This window comes from Sphaeramia orbicularis, chromosome 6 (assembly GCF_902148855.1).
Source record: "Sphaeramia orbicularis chromosome 6, fSphaOr1.1, whole genome shotgun sequence".
Classification (NCBI taxonomy): Eukaryota; Metazoa; Chordata; class Actinopteri; order Kurtiformes; family Apogonidae; genus Sphaeramia; species Sphaeramia orbicularis.
Window position 1 is genome coordinate 33,529,544 of NC_043962.1, and position 19,821 is coordinate 33,549,364.

At 34.8% G+C, this 19,821-nt stretch overlaps 1 protein-coding gene across 4 annotated transcripts in view; it reads left to right on the forward strand.

The window, feature by feature from the left end:
* LOC115420793 (receptor-type tyrosine-protein phosphatase beta-like) overlaps nt 1–19,821 on the forward strand; it is a 77,543-nt gene that overhangs the window by 19,554 nt on the left and 38,168 nt on the right. For 3 of the 4 annotated variants that reach the window (XR_003935599.1, XM_030136321.1, XM_030136323.1), the window contains exons 4-6: nt 777–1,056; nt 13,558–13,869; nt 15,781–16,044. Coding sequence is in view for 3 of the 4 variants with exons in the window: in XM_030136321.1 (XP_029992181.1) it covers nt 777–1,056; nt 13,558–13,869; nt 15,781–16,044 (856 nt within the window). In the remaining variant the exon portion in view is untranslated. Of the gene's footprint in view, nt 1–259; nt 693–776; nt 1,057–13,557; nt 13,870–15,780; nt 16,045–19,821 lie in introns of those variants that run through there. The other variant, XM_030136324.1, reaches the window with a different exon arrangement.

Consider the following 19,821-nt stretch of genomic DNA (forward strand, 5'->3'; position numbering starts at 1 on the left):
TTAGAGCCCTTGTGTGTTGGATCTGTGCTTCCTGGCTGGATAACTCTTATTCACTCCTAACAATGGCTGATTCTGCCCTAATTGATTGCGCTCGGTTTGATGCTAAAGGTCGCCGGAGAAAGTCCAAGGCGGACAGGAAGGAAAGAAGGGTGTGGTGCCGGGCAGCACAGAGCCTGTCTGCTCCTGTTTCATAGTTTAGTGAAAGTTTAAAGATAGATGGATCCCTCAGAGAGAAAAAGAGCATGGACTGTGTGATAAATGTTTTGAAGCTGTTTGGGGAAAAAGTTCCAAAAAGTCGGAGCTCTGAGGGAAGACGCGTGATAAAGAGCTTCCAGATAAATGTAAAGACTGTGGCTGGTGCTGATAAAAGGCATCAGCAGATTCCTGGTTTTAATTAGACTCCACCAGATGAAGCTGATGCTGCAGGGTGAGGATGTAACTGTGGATGGAGGACAGGACAGGCGCGCGCGCTGTGGAGAGTTTTGTGCGTAACGAAGTTTGGCAACAAGTAACCCACGTCCTGTGCGCCTCATGAGTGAAGATCACAGCTTCCTCTTATTTAAAATCCTCGTTATGTCAGCTCATCTTGGAAAAGTTTCAAGTTTTTCACTAATCAGACGGACGGATTTACCGCAATGCTCAAATGCGCCACAAAATATTTAATGCTTTGTTTAGTTTGGAGCTTAAATGAGGTAAAAATGGTGAATTAATACTTCATTTTCCCCTCGTCCTCTTTATATACTGTTAACCTGTCTTCATGTGATGCCCTGTTGCAGATCCAGACCACTGAGGCCACCCGCTGTTCCGCAAACTTCACAGAAATCAGCGCCAAATCGGATTCAGTTGTTGTGCGCATAACCTCCACCGGGCTGTTCTGCAACTTCACTGTGTTTACTGACGAGAGCGCGCGAACCGATGCCACCGACTGTGAGCTGCGTGGGCAGATTAGGAACATCTACACGTGCCAAATCACGGATCTGGAACCCGGGACTTTGTATCATTTAGCGGTGATTTCCAAAAAGGATGGAGAGAGGAGCAACGCGTCAGTGCGCACAGGTAAGAAGCAAACTGAAACTGTCTGAACCCTTTCATGCATGAATGATGAGAACATTAATGGTCCAAACTCAGTCATGTCCAGTTAGAGAGTGAATTTTAACCCTTTCATGCATAGTGCACTGTAAGACCGGAGAGTTGAGTTTACTTAAAAAATCTGAAGTAACTCGTTGCCTTAAAAAATTTAAGTAATGAGTTATGAAAACTTGAACGTATTAAACTTAAATGCTTGATTTGAATGGAATTGCTTTTTTTTTTTTTTTTTTTTTTTTTTTTAACCCTTTCATAGATAGTGGTCACTGTGATGGACAGTTATCCTACAGCTGTTCTCTCGTATATTCATGGATTTTGTTGTTTTAGTTTCATATCAACCAACACATTAGACACTTATGCATAATCCCATACACTGCAATTGATAACATTACTGTAACTTTGCTGTTCTTGATAAACCCAATCTAACATGTTTGAGTGTAATTCAATTCCTTGTTATTGTTATTAGACTGCAATTAACAACAATTTTTTTTTTTTTTTTTTTGCATATTATCGCCATGGAGTGAGTAATGACTAGTATTAGAGTATGTTAAAATGTGACAAAACATCAGATTAGCAGCATTAAAATGTTTTTATGTCATAGTTTTCACACAGTATGTCTGTAAAAACATGTTTCTTTGCAAAAAATTAAATGCATGGTGCCCAGCTTTTTTTTTTTTTTTTGCTTTGTTTTTTTTTTTTTGCATTTTTGCAACTCCATGAAAATAGCATAATTAAAAAAATGTAATCCCATTCTTTTCTTCATGCCTAGAGAGGAATAAAATCACTCAAGAAAAAAATCTTGATTAAGGTTCTCATAATTCATGCATGAAAGGGTTAAGTACAACACACTAAATGCCAAGTTCATTTAACTTAAAATTTGTTGCAATATCAATTGCTTCATATTAGACATAATATCATCAGTCCATTGTACTCAATTCCCAGTAGGTTTAAATTAAATGTATTGCAACATAAATTGCTTTGTAAAACTATTAAACCTAATATATTGTGGCATGGCTGGAAGCTAAAATAAAGTTGGCTTATAATAATCAGATAGTACTGACAGTGCTTTTAGTTTGGTAAAGGTTAAAGTAACAGTAAATCCATAGTTCTTCTTATGGCTCTGACTCATGGTGCAGCTCTACAAAAAGGCCAGTAAACATTGCCATATACACATTAAGTCAAAATTAATACCAACACCACACCCCCGCTGAACCCCTGCACAGAAAAATAACACATTTTCAACAACATTCCCAATATCCACACTGCAGTGCGGACATAAAAAGGTGTGGTCATGACTAACACTTCGTGATTTAAATCCATTCAACTGAAACTTTCTCATACTTTCAACTATGTCTACAAATTAGTAAAATATACTTAACATTTTATAGTAATGTAATAAAACTTAAATCATTTAAGTACATTGTAATTAAAGCATTTTAGTAAATATAAAGTCTGGGCTTGCAGTGTGGTCACTACAGTGGACAGTTATTCTCCAGCTGTCCTCTTGTATATTCATGGGTTTTGTTGTTTTAGTTCCATATCAGCCAACACAGTGGACACTCATGCACCATCCCATACACTGACATTCATACAATTATTGTAAATTTGTTGTTCTTCATAAACCTGATCTGCACTAACATGTTCGAGTATAAATCAATTGCTTGTTATTGTTATTAGACTGTAACTAAACAAAAAGTTTCAAACAAAAAGTTAGGTTTTTTTGCATGTTATTTCCATGAAGTGAGTAATGACTAGTATTAGTGTAAGTTAAAATGTGAGAAAACATCAGATTAGCTGCATTAAAAATGTTTTTATTTCATACTTTTCACACTGTTTATCATTAAATATGTGTCTTTGCTTCAAAAATTAAATGCATGGTGTCCAGCTGAGTGGAAAGTTTTGCAACTCCATGAAAAATGCACTGTTTTTTTTTTTTTTTGCCTTTTGCACAGCCTATATTCAACTGTGTACACATCTTACATTTTTACTGTCTATATTCTCTATTTTTACCTCCGCCAAGGAGGTTATGTTTTTGTCAGGGTTTGTTTGTTTGTCTGTCTGTTTGTTTGTCTGTCCGTTAGTGTGCAACATAACTCAAAAAGTTATAGACAGATTTGGATGAAATTTTCAGGGTTTGTTGGAAATGGGATAAGGAAGAAATGATTAAATTTTGGTGGTGATCGGGGGTGGGGGGGGCCCACGGGGGCGGGGGGCACTGATCGTTAGTGTGCAACATAACTCAAAAAGTTATGGACAGATTTGGATGAAATTTTCAGGGTTTGTTGGAAATGGGATAAGGAAGAAATAATTAAATTTTGGTGGTGATCAGGGGTGGGGGGGCCCACGGGGGGGCCCACTGATCAGCCTTGGCGGAGGTCTGCGCTCTCCAAGTGCTTCTAGTTTTTTTCTGTTTTATATTGTAGCGAGCAAATGCAACAACATTTTGTTCTGCATACGCTTGTACATCTGAATGACAATAAAGTCTGTCTAAGTTTAAGTCTAAAATAGGTTCATAAAATAAATTAAATCACTTTGTTTTTTAATGCCCGGAGGCATAAAAACTCTCATAATAACGCTCTCATAATTCATGCATGAAAGGGTTAATTGATTGCCATTCCAACATTTATTTCACTATAAAGTAGCTCCTTGTTTTGGATAATCCCTTGTGGTCTAACTAAAGCAAAAATGAATTTAAAAGTAAAAATGTGGGTCAAATTGTCTCTAAAATCTCCCGTCAGAGAGATTTTGAATACCGTGTTTTGACCCTTATCAAGTTTTTTTTTTTTTTTTTTCCTGAGTGTTTTTATTTCTCTTTAGGCCTGAAAAAAACAATGCGATTGAAGAATTTTTTTATGAACTTATTTTTCTTGGAGCTGCAAAAAATATCCAATCAGCTGGACATCATGCATTTAATTTCTGAAGCAAAGAAACATGTATTTACTGATACACTGTGTGAAAATTATGAAATAATTTTTTTATTGCTGCTAATCTGATATTTTGTCAAATTTTAACATACTGTAATATTAGTTATTACTCACTTTATGGAGATAATATGCAAAAAAAACCAACCAAACAAACAAACAAACAAAAAAAACCCCTGCAGTCTAATAACAATAACAAGCAGTTGATTTACACTCACACATGTTACTGCAGATCAGGTTTATCAAGAACAGCAAAGTTACAGTAATGGTATGAATTGCAGTGTATGGGATGATGCATAGGCGTCCACTGTGTTGGCTGATATGGAACTGAAACAACAAAATCCATGAATATACAAGAGAACAGCTGTAGAATAAATGTCCACTGTAGTGACCACTATGCATGAAAGGGTTAAACTTAACATCAGATTATAAAACACTTCATTTAACTTACTTAGAGATATTTTATTTGCCGTTAGCTTCATAGTTTAAGTGCCTCAGTCATATTTTTGGCCATTCTGCATAAAAGGAAGCAGCATTATTAGACTAAAGTTACGCAGATGTCACAATTTGTCCAAAAATATGATTTTTATACAATGAGGCTGACGTCTTAAAAACTGAAGCTCATTATCACATTATACTTGCCAACCATTAAGGAGAGGTTTGCAGTATATCTTATTTACTGCTGAAATTTCATATTTACTTCCTTTCCAATGTCAATATTGATGTGGTGCATGGCTGTGGTAGTCAAATAATCAGGTTACAGCTCAAAATTGTACATTGGTATCCCTAAATGAATCTGAATCGATCAATTAATACTGAATATCGGATCGAATTGTGATTAATCAATTCAGAAGCTCATGAATTGAATTGATTAATGAAATTGGCAATGATACCCAGGCCTGCTTAAGGTTATATGATCCAATTACTATCTGTCTGCAACAAAATAACTCAAAATACTCTGGATATAGTTGTTTTATTGTTCAGAAGGTCATCATTTCCATTCTAGTATTATTTGTATGTTTGTCTGGATTTGATATAATGGTGGAATTCACCTCTACTGTCCTATTATGAACCACATTTTATGAAAGTACATTTTTGGATTGAGCTTGTTCTTCAATAGATGTAAAAGATGGTGTCCTGAAATCAACTTGCATTAAAAATAATAGCAGACTCTGCTGGTGCTTCTCATCAGATTACATAGTTTTACCTGAATATACACTGATCCACACACAAGAAAATCCGTAGAGTAAATTTAACACTTAAAGAGTTAATGAGTCTGAGAACATATGGCCCTTATCTACAGAGTAAAAGCTACCGTGAAGATAGTGTTGAAATTCTAGTGTCAATTAAACTGTAGTTAGAGTTGATTTTGCACTTAATTACACTTGAAAGTCTTAATTGTGTTTTACTCAATTAATATTTTCAAGTATTAATTTGTGGTTTAAAGTATTTATGAGACATTTCTCCAATTTATTATCTCATTACAAATGTATATGTGCTTCATTTCAAGTGTTTAGAAATGATTCTACATTATGTTGTTATATAACCTCTCCATACTAGGATTAAATACTTCCCCTTTACATATTTATTTTGTCTTATCCAACACCTTACATATCAATAAAACTATTTTCAGTAGAATGACAGTAATAAATTGTGATTTTTCTCCTTAATTATCTACAACACTTTTAAACACAATTAAGCACTTTCATAAAGAATGCCACAATATTCATTTTTATTACAGTGTATTAATCATTAAAATTAATAAAGTTGGAATCATTTGTTTTCAGACATATTCCTCTTTTTATTCATGTTTGTGTGCTTCCATGAAACTGGGTTCATTCTGGTATCTGGCACTTTGCCAGGTTTTTTAGACCCAATAATAAAAGAGAAATTTAGACATATTTCCCCCCAGGATGTACCTAATGATGACCTCAGATAAATGCAAAAAAATTATGCTCTTGCTCTGAGCCATCCCAAAATTAATGAATTTTTAATAAAATATTGATATGACCAAAATTGAGACATGAAAAGCTACCTTGGTGTCAGTGCATTTGATCTGGAAAGCATGGCTTGAAATGGTCTTATATACCGCTGTAAATAAAGACAGTGTTAAATTTGAGGATCCTAGTGGTTTTTCTAATCCACACGTGTGGATTTTTCATGAATCCGCAGTCTCATTCCAGGTTTCGTGTGTAACCCATTGTGTCCAAAGGTATTACATGTGGAACCTGCCCATTTAAACACACATAAATCGTGAGTGATTTTGCAACAGTGTCATTTTTGTGAAACACTCTGCCTTGCATAATTAGTTCGATTCCCAAATTATTCCTGTGAGAGAATAAAAAGATATTGAAAAAAATAGTTGCGCGTCATCTCCGTGTCCTTTTTACCATGTTACATGCAGATTTTTGCATAAAATTGACATAAAAATGTGTTTTATCTGAAGTTTCTCTTGTATCTCAGTAAATATTTATTTTTGAAATTGACCCAAAGTGCTTCCAAACTTGCTTCATAACATTAGTCTACATCTAGTTTGAATTTTTAGCCCCTCTGTCCTGTTTTTATGGACCAGTTTCATAGAGGCACCCATTTGTACAAATTAGTAATCACGTTTGACCAGGTACAATGATTACATACTGAGTCCCAGTTACACTTTATATATTAAGAATAACTCACATTGTCACAATCATTGCATGAGAAGAGACAAAAATATCTTTTATTCCAACTTATCCAACTTATGAAACAGTATTTTAAAGTGATCCCTCATCCTTTTTTACTTAATAATTGACTTCTGTAGCGTAACTTGATATAACCATGATTAGCTGTTCTATCACTTTTGAAATACATTTATCTAAATGATATAAATAAAATATCCATATCTGATCTTTTTAAAGTAACTACATGTTAGCATGACAAAGTGAACCACAACTTTCCATGATGAGTAAAAGGAAGTTCTGGTCAGATCCTTGACTAGGACATGAAAAAACAGAACAGTCACTTAATAACAACCCATCTGGTGAATTCATGATAACTTCTGTTTTTTTTTGTTTTGTTTTGTTTTTTTTTAATGGGTGGACAAAACGTTCCTGCCCCATCCTGCCTCCTCCTTGTCATTAAGCACCTCTCTGTACATCCTTTTGCACATTGTCAAGGCTACAACCTCAGCACGCTGCCAGTTCCAGGCTTCCCAGAAAGCCTTCCTGGCTGTAGGTCTGTCAGGTTAAGCGCCCTAAACGGGACAAACGCTGGTCACCTGAGGCTGATAAAAAACAGCGCCCAGTAACAATAGCGGTCGTCTAATCTGAAGTGTTTGTTTCCAGACACTTCTCCCCCCACTCCCCTGAGCCACTTCCCGCCTTGCATTGTTTCTCAGGACCAACGGATGCAGAGACCTTCGCACTGTTTGTTTTGGTACAACACACAGATTAGACTGAGAAATCAACAGTACAAGATATAACTTTCTTTATTTTCACTGGTGATACTCAGATTTTTTTTTTACTTTTAGGGAGTGAGATTGTGTCATATTTGGATTATAAATACATTATTTTTGGTGCTTTAACCCTTTCATACATAAGTCACTACAGTGGACAGTTATTCTACAGCTGTTCTCTTGTGTATTAATGGGTTTTGTTGTTTTAGTTTCATATCAGCCAACACAGTGGACACTTACGCACCATCTCATACCCTGACATTTATACCATGACTGTAACTTTGCTGTTCTTGATAAACCTGATCTGCACTAACATGTTTTAGTGTAAATCAATTGTTATTTATTAGACAAAAAGTTTTTTTTTGCATATTATTTCCATGAAGTGAGTAATTACTAGCATTAGAATATGTTAAAATGTGAGAAGACATCAGATTAGCAGCATTAAAAATGTTTTTATTTCATTGTTTTCATATCACTTTCTGATACTGGGTTTTAAACACATGTTTTTTTACTTCAAAAATTAAATGCATGGATATTTTTGTAACTATAGAAAAAAAAAACTCGATCACATTGTTTTTTTATGCCTAAGGAGGAATAAAAACAATCAAGAAAAAAATCTTGACTAAGGTTCTCATAATTCATGCATGAAAGGGTTAAGTATTTTATATAGACTAACAGCTCATACAGTCACGGAAAAAAATATTAGACCACCAAAAGTCATCAAAAACAATGGTTGTGCGATTAAGTACTACCTCCTGTGTGTATCATGTGACTAAAACAGACAGAAAAGAAAACATTTAATGCCTAAAAGCACTGTTTTTGTCAGTACAGTAATGTAACTATTGATGTAAGAACTGAAGTGATTTTGGTTATTATCAAGAAAACATGGAAAATGGTTAGATATCAACTCTTAAACTCAACTCTTATGAGCTATTTTTGTTGTTATCATTACATTTGTCCAAACAAATGTACCTTTAGTTGTACTAGGCATTAAAATGAACAAGAAATTGAAGAAAACAAGGGTGGTGTAATAATTTTTTCTCCGACTGTACATGCCTTATTCTTCATTATAGCAGGCCTGTTGTTACTGAGAGACTGTTAATATTTTTAACCCATAAAGACCCAAACAGCCACTGGTGACCAAAAGCATCTACTGATCTAAAATATTTAATACCTGTTGATCCACTAATGCTATCTGTACATGTAAATAATTGGTGTAAAATGCAGTTTGTCATCTTTCATGGCCATCAGATAGAACCCATTTGGACGTTCAGAGGCTCCGTAGTGAATGTGGAAACACCGTCATCTTCTATAACATTAATACACCAGTAAAAACCATCAAGTTGGATCAATGACAGTGGATGGAGACAGTTGGTTTATGTTCGGTTAAAGATATATTTTACAGAAAAAGTCACTTTTTCCTTAGTTTTCTCTCTTTTTTTTTTTGATATAGTCTTTGAATTTACTGTGAGATTTAATAAACATCTACATGATCAGTGAATTAAATATAGGAAAACAAATGATATACACTGAAAAAAACTCAAAATACAGAGGTTAATATTACAATAAATGGTGATAAATCACTTGAGAAAGGTTAAATATAGAGAAAAATTCATTTGGGAGCTGCCACAAATGTAGCACCGAGTCTTTATGGGTTAATTTCTGCAGGAATCTAAAGCTCAGAACTAGTCTTAAAGGGGTTTATATTCATATTCCAGACTCTCACCACCAAGGGAAGTCACACAGAACTACTGAAACCGCTGAAGAGTCAACTACACTGTAACAGATTTCTGTAATTTCTACAGTAAAAAATTCCACTAGCTTCTTGTTCTAACAATTTACATGATATAACTGCAATTTGCAATGCATTATGGGTAAAAATATATCCGGTAACTTCAAGTATTTGTTCACAGTATCACATTGTAAAATTACAGGATGGTAGTGTTTTCACTTGGTCCTGACTGTAAACCATACAAATTACAATTACACACTGTTAGTATTAGAAGGCGGACATGGGAGAGCAAACCCGGCATCCATCCACTCACTAAAGTAGAAGTAAGACATTATCAGCCCACAAAATTAAAATGTGATTCAAGTAGTAACTTCATGGGATATAATTTGACCGTGTAGACATCTGTTTTAACCTGGCATGTAATGTAGGCATGTCAAAACCAGCATTTTAGTAAGAATAATGTTTCTTTACTGGTGTGAGTGACTGTATTTCACATTTTTTTTTATTTATCTTAGTCGTGTTTAATACGGAATATACAGGGTGTGGGACTCATAATGCACCGTTTTTGCAAATGTTAGCTAGTGAAAAACTGGTTAAGTTAAGCTAACGCTAGCTGTGAGCCCCAGTCCAGGCTCCGTTAGCGCCGTTAGCATGGATACAGTCCAACTGGAGCAGTCAAAACTAAAAAAACTTAAAAAAAAACAAACAAAACAAAACAAAAAACTAAAATACAAGTAATGGTTGTTTCTAATATAAAGCAACAATACATTGCTGTAATTTATATACAGCAAAACCTTTTGAAATTAAAATATTGTAATTATTTTTACAGTAACTAGCAAACAATTTTACAGCACTTTATTGGCAACTTTTTTTTTGCCAGGTAATTACTGTAAATTCTACATGAAATTTGTTACAGTGTATGTATCCATAGACTGTATCACTCACTGAATACAGTATAAAGCTAATTACTTACATCATTATCATCTTCTCATCAAGTTTTATTCAGGAAACAGATTAGCTGGTATGAATAAATTCAGTTCGTATCTCTACAATACAAATCATTGGCATCTTTGGCAAACATAATAACATATTTTGAACACTTTAATGGTAATTTGGAGTCATTTCTTTAACATTAAAATGTAGAAATACTACATGCAGCTTCTTTAAAGATAACATTTTTAATGAACAGCACTAAACTAAGGCTACGTTCAAACAGCTGGTCATAATGCACAAGTTACATTTTTTGGTGAAATCTGTTTTTGTGTCCTCGTTCATATTTCACATTAAATGCAACTTTTATCAGTTTTAAGTATGAACTGAATGCGACCCTGAAAAACCCGCATGCTCAAAAGAGGTCCTGATGTAACACATGACCATGCAGGCACGCACTGTGTTTACAGAAGTAAATATGGAGGGACGCAGAAGTGTGACGTTCGTTGCATTTCAATGACATAAAGGTCGGATAAATGTGACCTGGCCATTCAGACTGAAGTCACACTGCAAAATATCAGATATGTATTGGATTTAGGACTACATATGAAAGTGGCCTGGGTCAGATTTGAAAAAATCTGAGTCTTTAACAGATCGGATACAGGTGTCATATGGGCAAAATATCAGATTTGGACCACATTTGCCTGCGGTCTGAACGTAGCCTAAGTGTGTAGTGCCTTTGCAAACACTATCAGGACTGAAGTTAAATTTTTAGTGAACAGTTTTTGTTGTTTCGTTTAGGGGGATGTCCAAAACTATATGAGGCAGGGAGTCAGGTGAAATCAGTCACCCAGTAGCTGAATTATTCCAACAGACGACTTCCTTTGAGTCAGATTAAGCAGTGTGATTCAACACTGATGCTGTGGGAATTTAACCCATAAAGATCCAAACAGCATCTACTCATCTAAACTGTTTAACACCTCTTGATCCACTAATCCTATCAATACATGTAAATAATGGGTGTAAAATGCAGTTTGTCGACTTTTCATGGTCATCAGATATGACCCATTTGGACGTTCAGAGAATCCGTAGTGAACGTGGAAACACCGTCATCTTCTACAATATTGATTCACCAGTAAAACCCATGAAGTCTGATGAATAACAGAAGTTGTAGATGCTTTTTTTTGTTTAGTCACTGACTGCTAAAAATCACTTTTCTTTAGTTTTCTCTGTTGTAAAATAATAACATTTGAATTTACTCTGAGTTTTCATGAACATCTTCATGATAAATAAATTAAACACAGGGTAGATATCTGATTTAGACTGAAAAATGCAAAAATACAGGAGATAATATAATAAATGGGGATAAATCCCATAAGAAAGGTTAAATAAAGTGAAAATTTCATTTGCACTGGGTCTTTATGGGTTACACCTGTAATGGAGATGTTATGGAGCTGGAAACAGAAACTTATACATTTGAAGCCAATTATATCAGATGCACAGATATTTAAAACTAAGATTGAAGTCAAAGTTGTATAAGAACAGTTAACAGTTTATGTAAAGTACTTTTTTCACATTTGTAATTTCTCAGATTGGCAGTTTTTGGCTTCACTTCGAGGAACAAACTGTCTCTGGGGTTTTAATTTGTGGCGTTAGTGTGGGACATTGTCCTTGGGGTGTCACTGATCTGCCAGCAGGATTCTTCAGGAAGCAGTGAAGGCTCCTCAGGGAGGAAACCATTATTAAGAAAGGGCCAGAGTTCAGGATTTAGCTGTAATTGTGTGTGTGTATGTGTGGCTTTTAGCCCTGTCCTGTTCCGTCCTCCTTTTTTTATTTCCTGTTCACGCTTGCTCGAAACACATGCAGATCTCCCCACGAAAAACGGCACATTCTTTAAGCAGCTCAAACAATCTTATCGACCTCCTCCATCGCTGCCTCTCCTGGCTTTCAGCACAAAGACAGGAAACATCAGAGGCCTTCCATGTACTGACACTGTTGTTGTGTAGCACACACAAAAAAGTTTAATTAATGTTAGCATAATGCGTTTGAAGAACAGAGGAGGTCTTGAGCGTACAGGATCTGTAGGTTCCTGGAAACCTCTTTCAGGGTCAATGTTGTCATGTCCCCAGGTGAAACTAAAATATACTAAGAGAATGTCCAGAATCATCAGATCAGAACCAGTGGACCCCATAAAGATGGTCACATGTTGTGTAGTATAAAGGAAATTCTAATATATGTTTGGTCATAAATACTAAAAATGGGAAATGACTGAATTATGTGTGAGATTATTGTTTTTCATCAGTTTTGAGTTTCAAGCAATCAGTATTTGTTTTGCTAAAAAAAATAAAAAATAAAAAAAATTATATATATACTGTATATATATTTGAATATTATTTTAATATTTAGAAAAAAGCTCAATGAAGCTGAATCAGCTGATAGTTTACATTAGAGCTCTGTTTTTAGACAGATTAAAGCTAAAGTAAAGCTTCCATTTTCTGTATGGTTTGTGTTGTCAGTAGCTGAAAAAATCTATTTGGAATCGAACAAACAAGGTCAGAACTGTCACAGTTTAGTCTGGAGCATGGATCAACAAACAACAACTTAGCAAAGATAATAACATGATATAATACCTTTATACACTGAAAAATGTCAGAATCAAACTCACATATGTAGAAGAAACACTGGTTTCAGCATCAAACTCCATTCTTTTCATTTAGAGCTGCGTCCAGTGGAGAAAATAACAATAATGTTTCCAAATTTGATCACTTTGTCACTTTTTTTGACTCTGAAAGTTGTTTCTTAGTGGTTCCCATCCCACATTGTCACTTTCTGATGCTTTGATCAAAGGCCCCGTTACTTTTCCTCACCATGGGAGACAAACATGATGATGGACCAACAGAGTGACTCACTATTCCCTCTATTGGTCACATAAATCTCAGTTCATATCTCTACTATTCAATAAATTGGCATTGTTTGGTATAACATCAGAGCTCTTTATTCTAAACACAATTCTGATATTTTAGGTAATTTCTTTTTATCTCAAACCAAAATACAACATATAACCCTTTTAAGGACACATAACTTATATTTAGACATAATTCTTCCATTAGATTGGTTCCCAAGTCTGTCCAGTTGTTGTTTTTGGGTTTTTGTGCAAAACCATGAAGTGATTTAATGACATTCAGTGTTATAGTGACCAAAAATACACTTAAGTAGTCATTTTTCTCTTTAGAAACAAATGAAAATTTTTTGAAATCTGTTTCTTTAATCCACCAAAACCACTCATTTTTGTTTTGTAGATGACTGCAATGAAATGTCAAATCTGTAAATTTTCAAGGTTTTCAAGTTTTTGATGATTCGTCTTGTCACTATTAATCAGACATGAAACATTGAACATCCGCTCATCAGTGTAGAGGTCGGGTAAACTCTAAACTTCACTGGGTTCTTTCCTGTTTTAGACCCGGTCAGCCCAGCTCGGTTGGACGTGCAGCTGGACCAGGCCCCAGTCCAGTACAAGAGTCAGTCTGCGGTCCAGAGCGGATCCTCAGGCCTGCGGGTCTTTTGGCCTCGCTCTCCTGGTCATGTGGACTGGTATGAGCTCACTCTGGAGGATCCTGCCTCCAAATCCATGGTCCGTACCCGGATTATGGGCACCGCCGCCCCTCAGTCGGGCTTCAGCGGCCTTGTTCCTGGGACCGTTTACAATCTCCGACTGGTGGCCACAGCGGGGAACAAACGGGCTCCTGCAGTCCAGACCACAACCGCAACAGGTGAGCAGCTGCTTCATTCAACTTTACACTATATGGACCAAAGTATCTGGACATGGTGAATTCAGGTGTTTCTTTTCAAACAAGGGGTCTGTGCGACAAAACAAGAATAAGATAAGATAAGATAAGATATGATAAGATAAGATAAGATAAATATCAGTATTTCCTTAAAGTTTACTAGGATATTTTTCTTCCTAAGTGACATATGGAGAAAGTAGATGATAAGTTGTGATAGAAAATTATTGATATATTTTAGAAATTTAGAGGTAGAACATTTAAAATCGTAATCATGGATAAGAGAAAACAAAAACCAAAATCAATGTTGAGAAAAATTAAGTAAAAACCGTCTCTGAGGCATTTTGGAAGCAAAGATAACTTAAAACAAAACTAACCAATGCAGTTATGTTTGTCACAATATAAAGCTATATTATGATATTTATAATAAGAAAAAAGAAAAAAAAAAACCCACCTAAATTCAACTTGTCCCAATACTTTTGTCCATATAGTGTACGTCATGTTAGGCTACATATGAATTTAGAGTCCACAGCTTATTTCCCCATGGGGACAAAAAGGAAAATTTCTTCTTTTTTCAAAGGTTTTAAATAAATTAAACATGTTATTTTAATTGACTTAAAACACAGGATGGAAACTACAACAACAGCAGCCATTCTATTTTATTCTCAATTCCTCTATTCTTTAATATTAAGAAATTGAAAACATCCTTTCTTCAAATGTTATTTGCAGTCATATTTACATTTTATCATATTTAGTGTATACATACAGTGTATTGTTTAAGAATGACTTGCTGAATTACATGTCAGATGTACATGTCTATGTTTTTTTTGTTTGTTTTTTTTTAGTTCAGGTGACAATCAGATTAGATTCAGATCATATTCAACTTTATTGTCAGTATACATGTATAAGTACAAGGCAGTGAATTGTCATTAGCATCTAAAACAGAAGCACAGTAAGCAGCAAGTGCAGAATATGCAGTATCTACAGTATGTACATGATCAGGCAGTACTATAGACACATAAACAGGTGGATGTGCTGGGAACATATTATACAGTGGAAGTACTATGGATGTAGTATATACATGTGGAGGTGCTATGAAGATAAAAGTAAAGTCTATTAAGTGAAATAATAAAAGTAAGTTAAGGTATACAAAAAACCCTCTTTTTTTTCAACATGGAGGTCATACATACAAATGTTGAAATATAGCTTTTTAAAAGCAATTTAACCCATAAAGACCCAGTGCTACTTTTGTGGTAGATCCCAAATGAATTTTTTCTATATTTAGTTATTTTAAGTGATATATCACCATTTATGATAACATTATCCTCTGTATTTTGTGTTTTTCAATGTAAATCATGTATATTCCCATATTTAATTCCCTGATCATGTAGATGTTCATTAAAACTTAGAATGAATTCAAAGGATATTATATTAGAAACAGAAAAAAAATTAAGAAAAAGTGACTTTTTCAGCAAACATAACAATAACTGAATGTAAAAACAAGTGTCTCCATCCACTGTCATTGATCCAACTCCATGGGTTTTACTGGGGAGCCAATGTTGTAGAAGATGATTGTGTTCCCACGTTCACTACAGAGGCTTTGAATGTCCAAAAGGGTCATATCTGATTATGATATAAAGCTGAGAAACTGCCTTTTAAACCAATTATTTACATGCACTGATAGAATTAGTGGATCAACAGGTATTAAACAATTTAGATCAGTAAATGCTTTTGGTCGCCGGTGGCTGTTTGAGTCTTTATGGGTTAACCTGCAACTGACAGTGTTTTAACATTTCTATACCTTTTAATCTGCTGCTATTCTGCATTTTGTTAATTTTTTAGGGATTCTTTTCAACACTAAACCTCTGGCTGTATTCAAAATGTGTTTCCATTCCACAGCCCCCTCCTCTGTCAGCGGCCTGCAGGTGGCGTCCTCTTCCTCAAACAGCCTCACTGTGTCCTGGAAGGCCGGTCCAGGCAGGGTAGAGCGATTCTGGGTTCTGCTTATGGACCAGAGCGGGGAACTGATGAGAAATATTTCTCTAGAGAACACTGTGACCTCCACGGTGCTCGACAACCTGCATCCCGGGACTCTATACACTGTTACCGTGGTAACAGAAGCTGCTGGACTGAAGAGTGCCGTGCCCAAACAAGCTGTGACAGGTCGGCAATGTCCCAAATTTGCAACTTGTGTTGTGTTTTTACATCAAAGGATTTTTTTTGTTTTGTTTTAAAACATACCTTTTGTACAGTTTTATAAATCAGCATCTACGGTATTATATATGCACTCCACTACATGTCTGATAGCTTTAGTTACATCTCAGGCTATAGTTTTGTTTTGTTTTTTTTTCCTGTCCAGTGAAAACAACGTTTGTCCAAATATGTTGCTTTTCCAACACGTTCCGGGTGTAACCCACCATCGCCCATAGATCTGACTCTGGCACACCCATGACCCTCACAAGGATAGATGGATGGATAGGATAGGATAGGATAGGATAGGATAGGATAGGATAGGATAGTTATGTTTATGTTTATGTTTGTATAGGATAGTTATATTTTCAGGTGAATAGAGTTCTCCAAAAAGATGCTGTTCCCTCTAGATGTGTGGACAGGCAGCTGTTTATTTACTTATTTAATTTTAACCTTTATTTAACCAGGAAAGACTCTTTTTTAAAAAATTTTAGTGTAAATGTATACATAACAAAAAACAGACAGAAAAGGGCACAGATAAATCACAAACAGATAGACCAGTGTATAAGTAAAAAACAAAACAAAACAGAATAACAGCAAAGCTAAGACAATTTAGTATATCAGTGGGGAGGAGATCACCAAAATTCAAGAATTGTTATATGTCACATGTTCATGGTAGGAACATTGAAATGCAAAAACTGTCCACAAGGCCATGCAATAAAATTGGTCAAACCTACAAAAGCTTACTCTTACAGAGTCAAATCATTTGCATGCATTTTTCTTTCAAAATTTCATATCTTTAAAAAAAAAAAAAAAGTATCAGAAAAAACTTGCATCATGTTGTTTCCAATCAAGGCAATTATTTCATGTAAAAAAATAAGTCAAAACATTTACTTACTGCATCTAAAAAGGATATAAATATGAATATTAACTTATTAAAGTAACAGAAAAATACTGTTATAGAAACCATCAAAGTACTGTACAGAGTGCAGAGACCAGAGTAGAATGTAAAATGTACAAATGTTATATTTATATGTCTGTATATGTGTGTGTGTGTGTGTGTGTGTGTGTGTGTGTGTGAGTGTGTGTGTGTGTGTGTGTGTGTGTGTGTGTGGGTGGGTGGGTGGTGGTGTAATATACATACAGTATATACATTGTGGTGCAGTCTAGTATTCATTTTGGTTATGACCTGGGTTCACAGTCCTGACAGCATGAGGAAAAGAGCTCTTCCTGAGTTTCTCTGTTTTGGCCTTGATGAGGCCCAGGCGTCGGCCAGAGCGTAGCCACTCAGACAGTCACCAAATAAATCAATCAATAAACTAATAAATCATCCAAGATGCTATTTAACAGCTCAGGCTTGTACGATTTTATTTGTTTATCCATTCTCACAGAATTGATGAGTAAATAAATGGTACAAAGAAATTATTTGCCTTTAGTGGTAAATATTTATACACAAATCATGAATTATTTGTGTATTGATATTAACCACAGGAGGAAAGACCTACTGAGATTGAAAACAGCATCCTGACCAATATACACAGCAGCAAAATTAACCAGGTTACACACAACCAACTACACACACGCACACACACACATACACAGACATCACATGAAATTCAAGGCAAGTATAAAATCATAGGTGTGAAGTGATACCTCTGTGGAATTAAACGTCTTTTGAACGTGTTTAATTGGACCAGCTCCTTAAGTTTCAGGTCATTTTATAGTTGATTTTGAGTTGAAGGTGCAGCAGATTGAAAGGCCTTTTTCTCGGTTCAATGTAGACAGAAGGAATAAATACTGAGACCAAAAAACTAAAACTATGTTTTTTTTGATTGCTTTTGTTGCAAATTTATGAGAAGATAATATGTGATTTTTTTTTTTTTTTTTTTTTTTTAGCTTGATAGAGTTTTTCTCCTCTCAGTGACCAGAACAATCAAACAGTTTAACATCTTGTCAAAACAGCAGACACAGTAAAATATTAGGCTAACTTGTCAAAAAAAAAAAATAGTATTGTAAGAATATTTTTCAACAGTTGCAAGTCTTTTTCATTTGATTTTAAAATGTCAAACCTCTCAGAATGATGCACCTTCAAAACTGTAATTTAAACACAAATGAAAATAACAGTTTTCCAAAATGACTGTACTTTTCTGTGACATTTGTGTTTTGCGTCATACTGTGTTATGTTTCTAATTTTCGAGGTATGGTTTTCAGTAATAATATATTTAACAGATCACCTTTCATGTCCAGTGACAGATGGGAACTTGTACATGTAGGTTGTACAGAGTTGCTTGTTTCTGAGCCGTTGCTTCTCTTTGTTTTACTTTCCTACGCCGCCCCGTCCTGTGTCCTCTCACACTGCAGCAGCACTGTCAGACATTTTCCCGTCGTTTCCAGGATATTTCAGGCTTTTGTCCTTCCCACCCTTCCTCTGACTGCAGCTGGTCACCTCGTCTAAAACCTTTCCCACCCAAGAGCATTATCAGTTCAATAAATCTTTCCAAACCTGAGAAACAGAACTGAGGGCTGACCTTTTATACCGATGACAGAACAGTTCTCTTGTCTGGAAAGAAGTGTTTTACATTAGCAGTGGAGGAAATATCGAGGATTTTACTGAAGGGTCAAGTCACGCGCCTGTTGACTTTGAATCAAAAATTAGAATTAAGATAATGATTTCAAACTTTTTGTAGTTCAATAGTATAACATCTTAAGTTTCTAAATCCATTAAAATTTTTGCCAAAAAAGGATTTTCAAGAAAATTACAGAGCTTTTTATATGAATTAAATTCAGTCCCTCGGAAAGTTCTCTAAGAATGAATAATAACATAACTTATCACTGCTATAATTTGAAATCTCAATCATATATTTCTGTTTTCAATATAGTTTTATGACCTTTTACGCTCCCTTTTATAATTATAAAAATCATTTTGTCTGAAAAATTGGTGTGAATTGCTTTTTTAAGCATTTTAATATCAGATGGTGCCAGTTATGTAGGGAATTTCACTTTTCTCAAAAAACATGTTTTTTTTAAATTACTCACGCAAAAGATGGCATGATAGCTTTTGTTTCTTTTCATGAGCTTCAAGTACTAGTTAATACCTTTAAAATGATGTATTATTCATGTCTCTAGCTTAAATACTTTTTGAATTAGAGTATAAAATGTAGTCGGGCAGTCCCTACATAACCGCGTGACTTGACCCTGAAGTAAAAATACTGTGAAAGTACTCAACTACAAGTTAAGTATGTAATTAAGTAAAGTAATGTTTTTTTGCATGACAACACTCATTTTTAATGATAAATAAGTAAATACATACATACATACATACATACATACATATTAACTGAAAGGTTCCAGACTACCTCCCATTTTAGAAATTAACCTTAAAATTCCAGGTTTGTTTAAAACAGTTCATCAGCTGTTAAGAGTGTGATAAGTGTCTTGTGTGGATTTATGTTATAGCTACAAGGACTGAGTAACTTTAATTTGTTTTGTGTATTGCATTAGTTTTGTTTCTGTTATTTCTATGTTTCTGAAATACACTGAAGTATTATATAGGCTATATATATTATATATGTTAACTTTTTGACAAATAAATAACATTAAAGCAAAGAATTAATTTGTGTCATTCCCAAAACCTTTGGCCATGACTGTAATAATCTGGTATGTAATTTACAGACAAGGTAGACAAGACAAGAAACAAGATAAGAACGTTTTTGTCGCCAATTTTTTCAATACTCTCACAGTGAGTAAAGA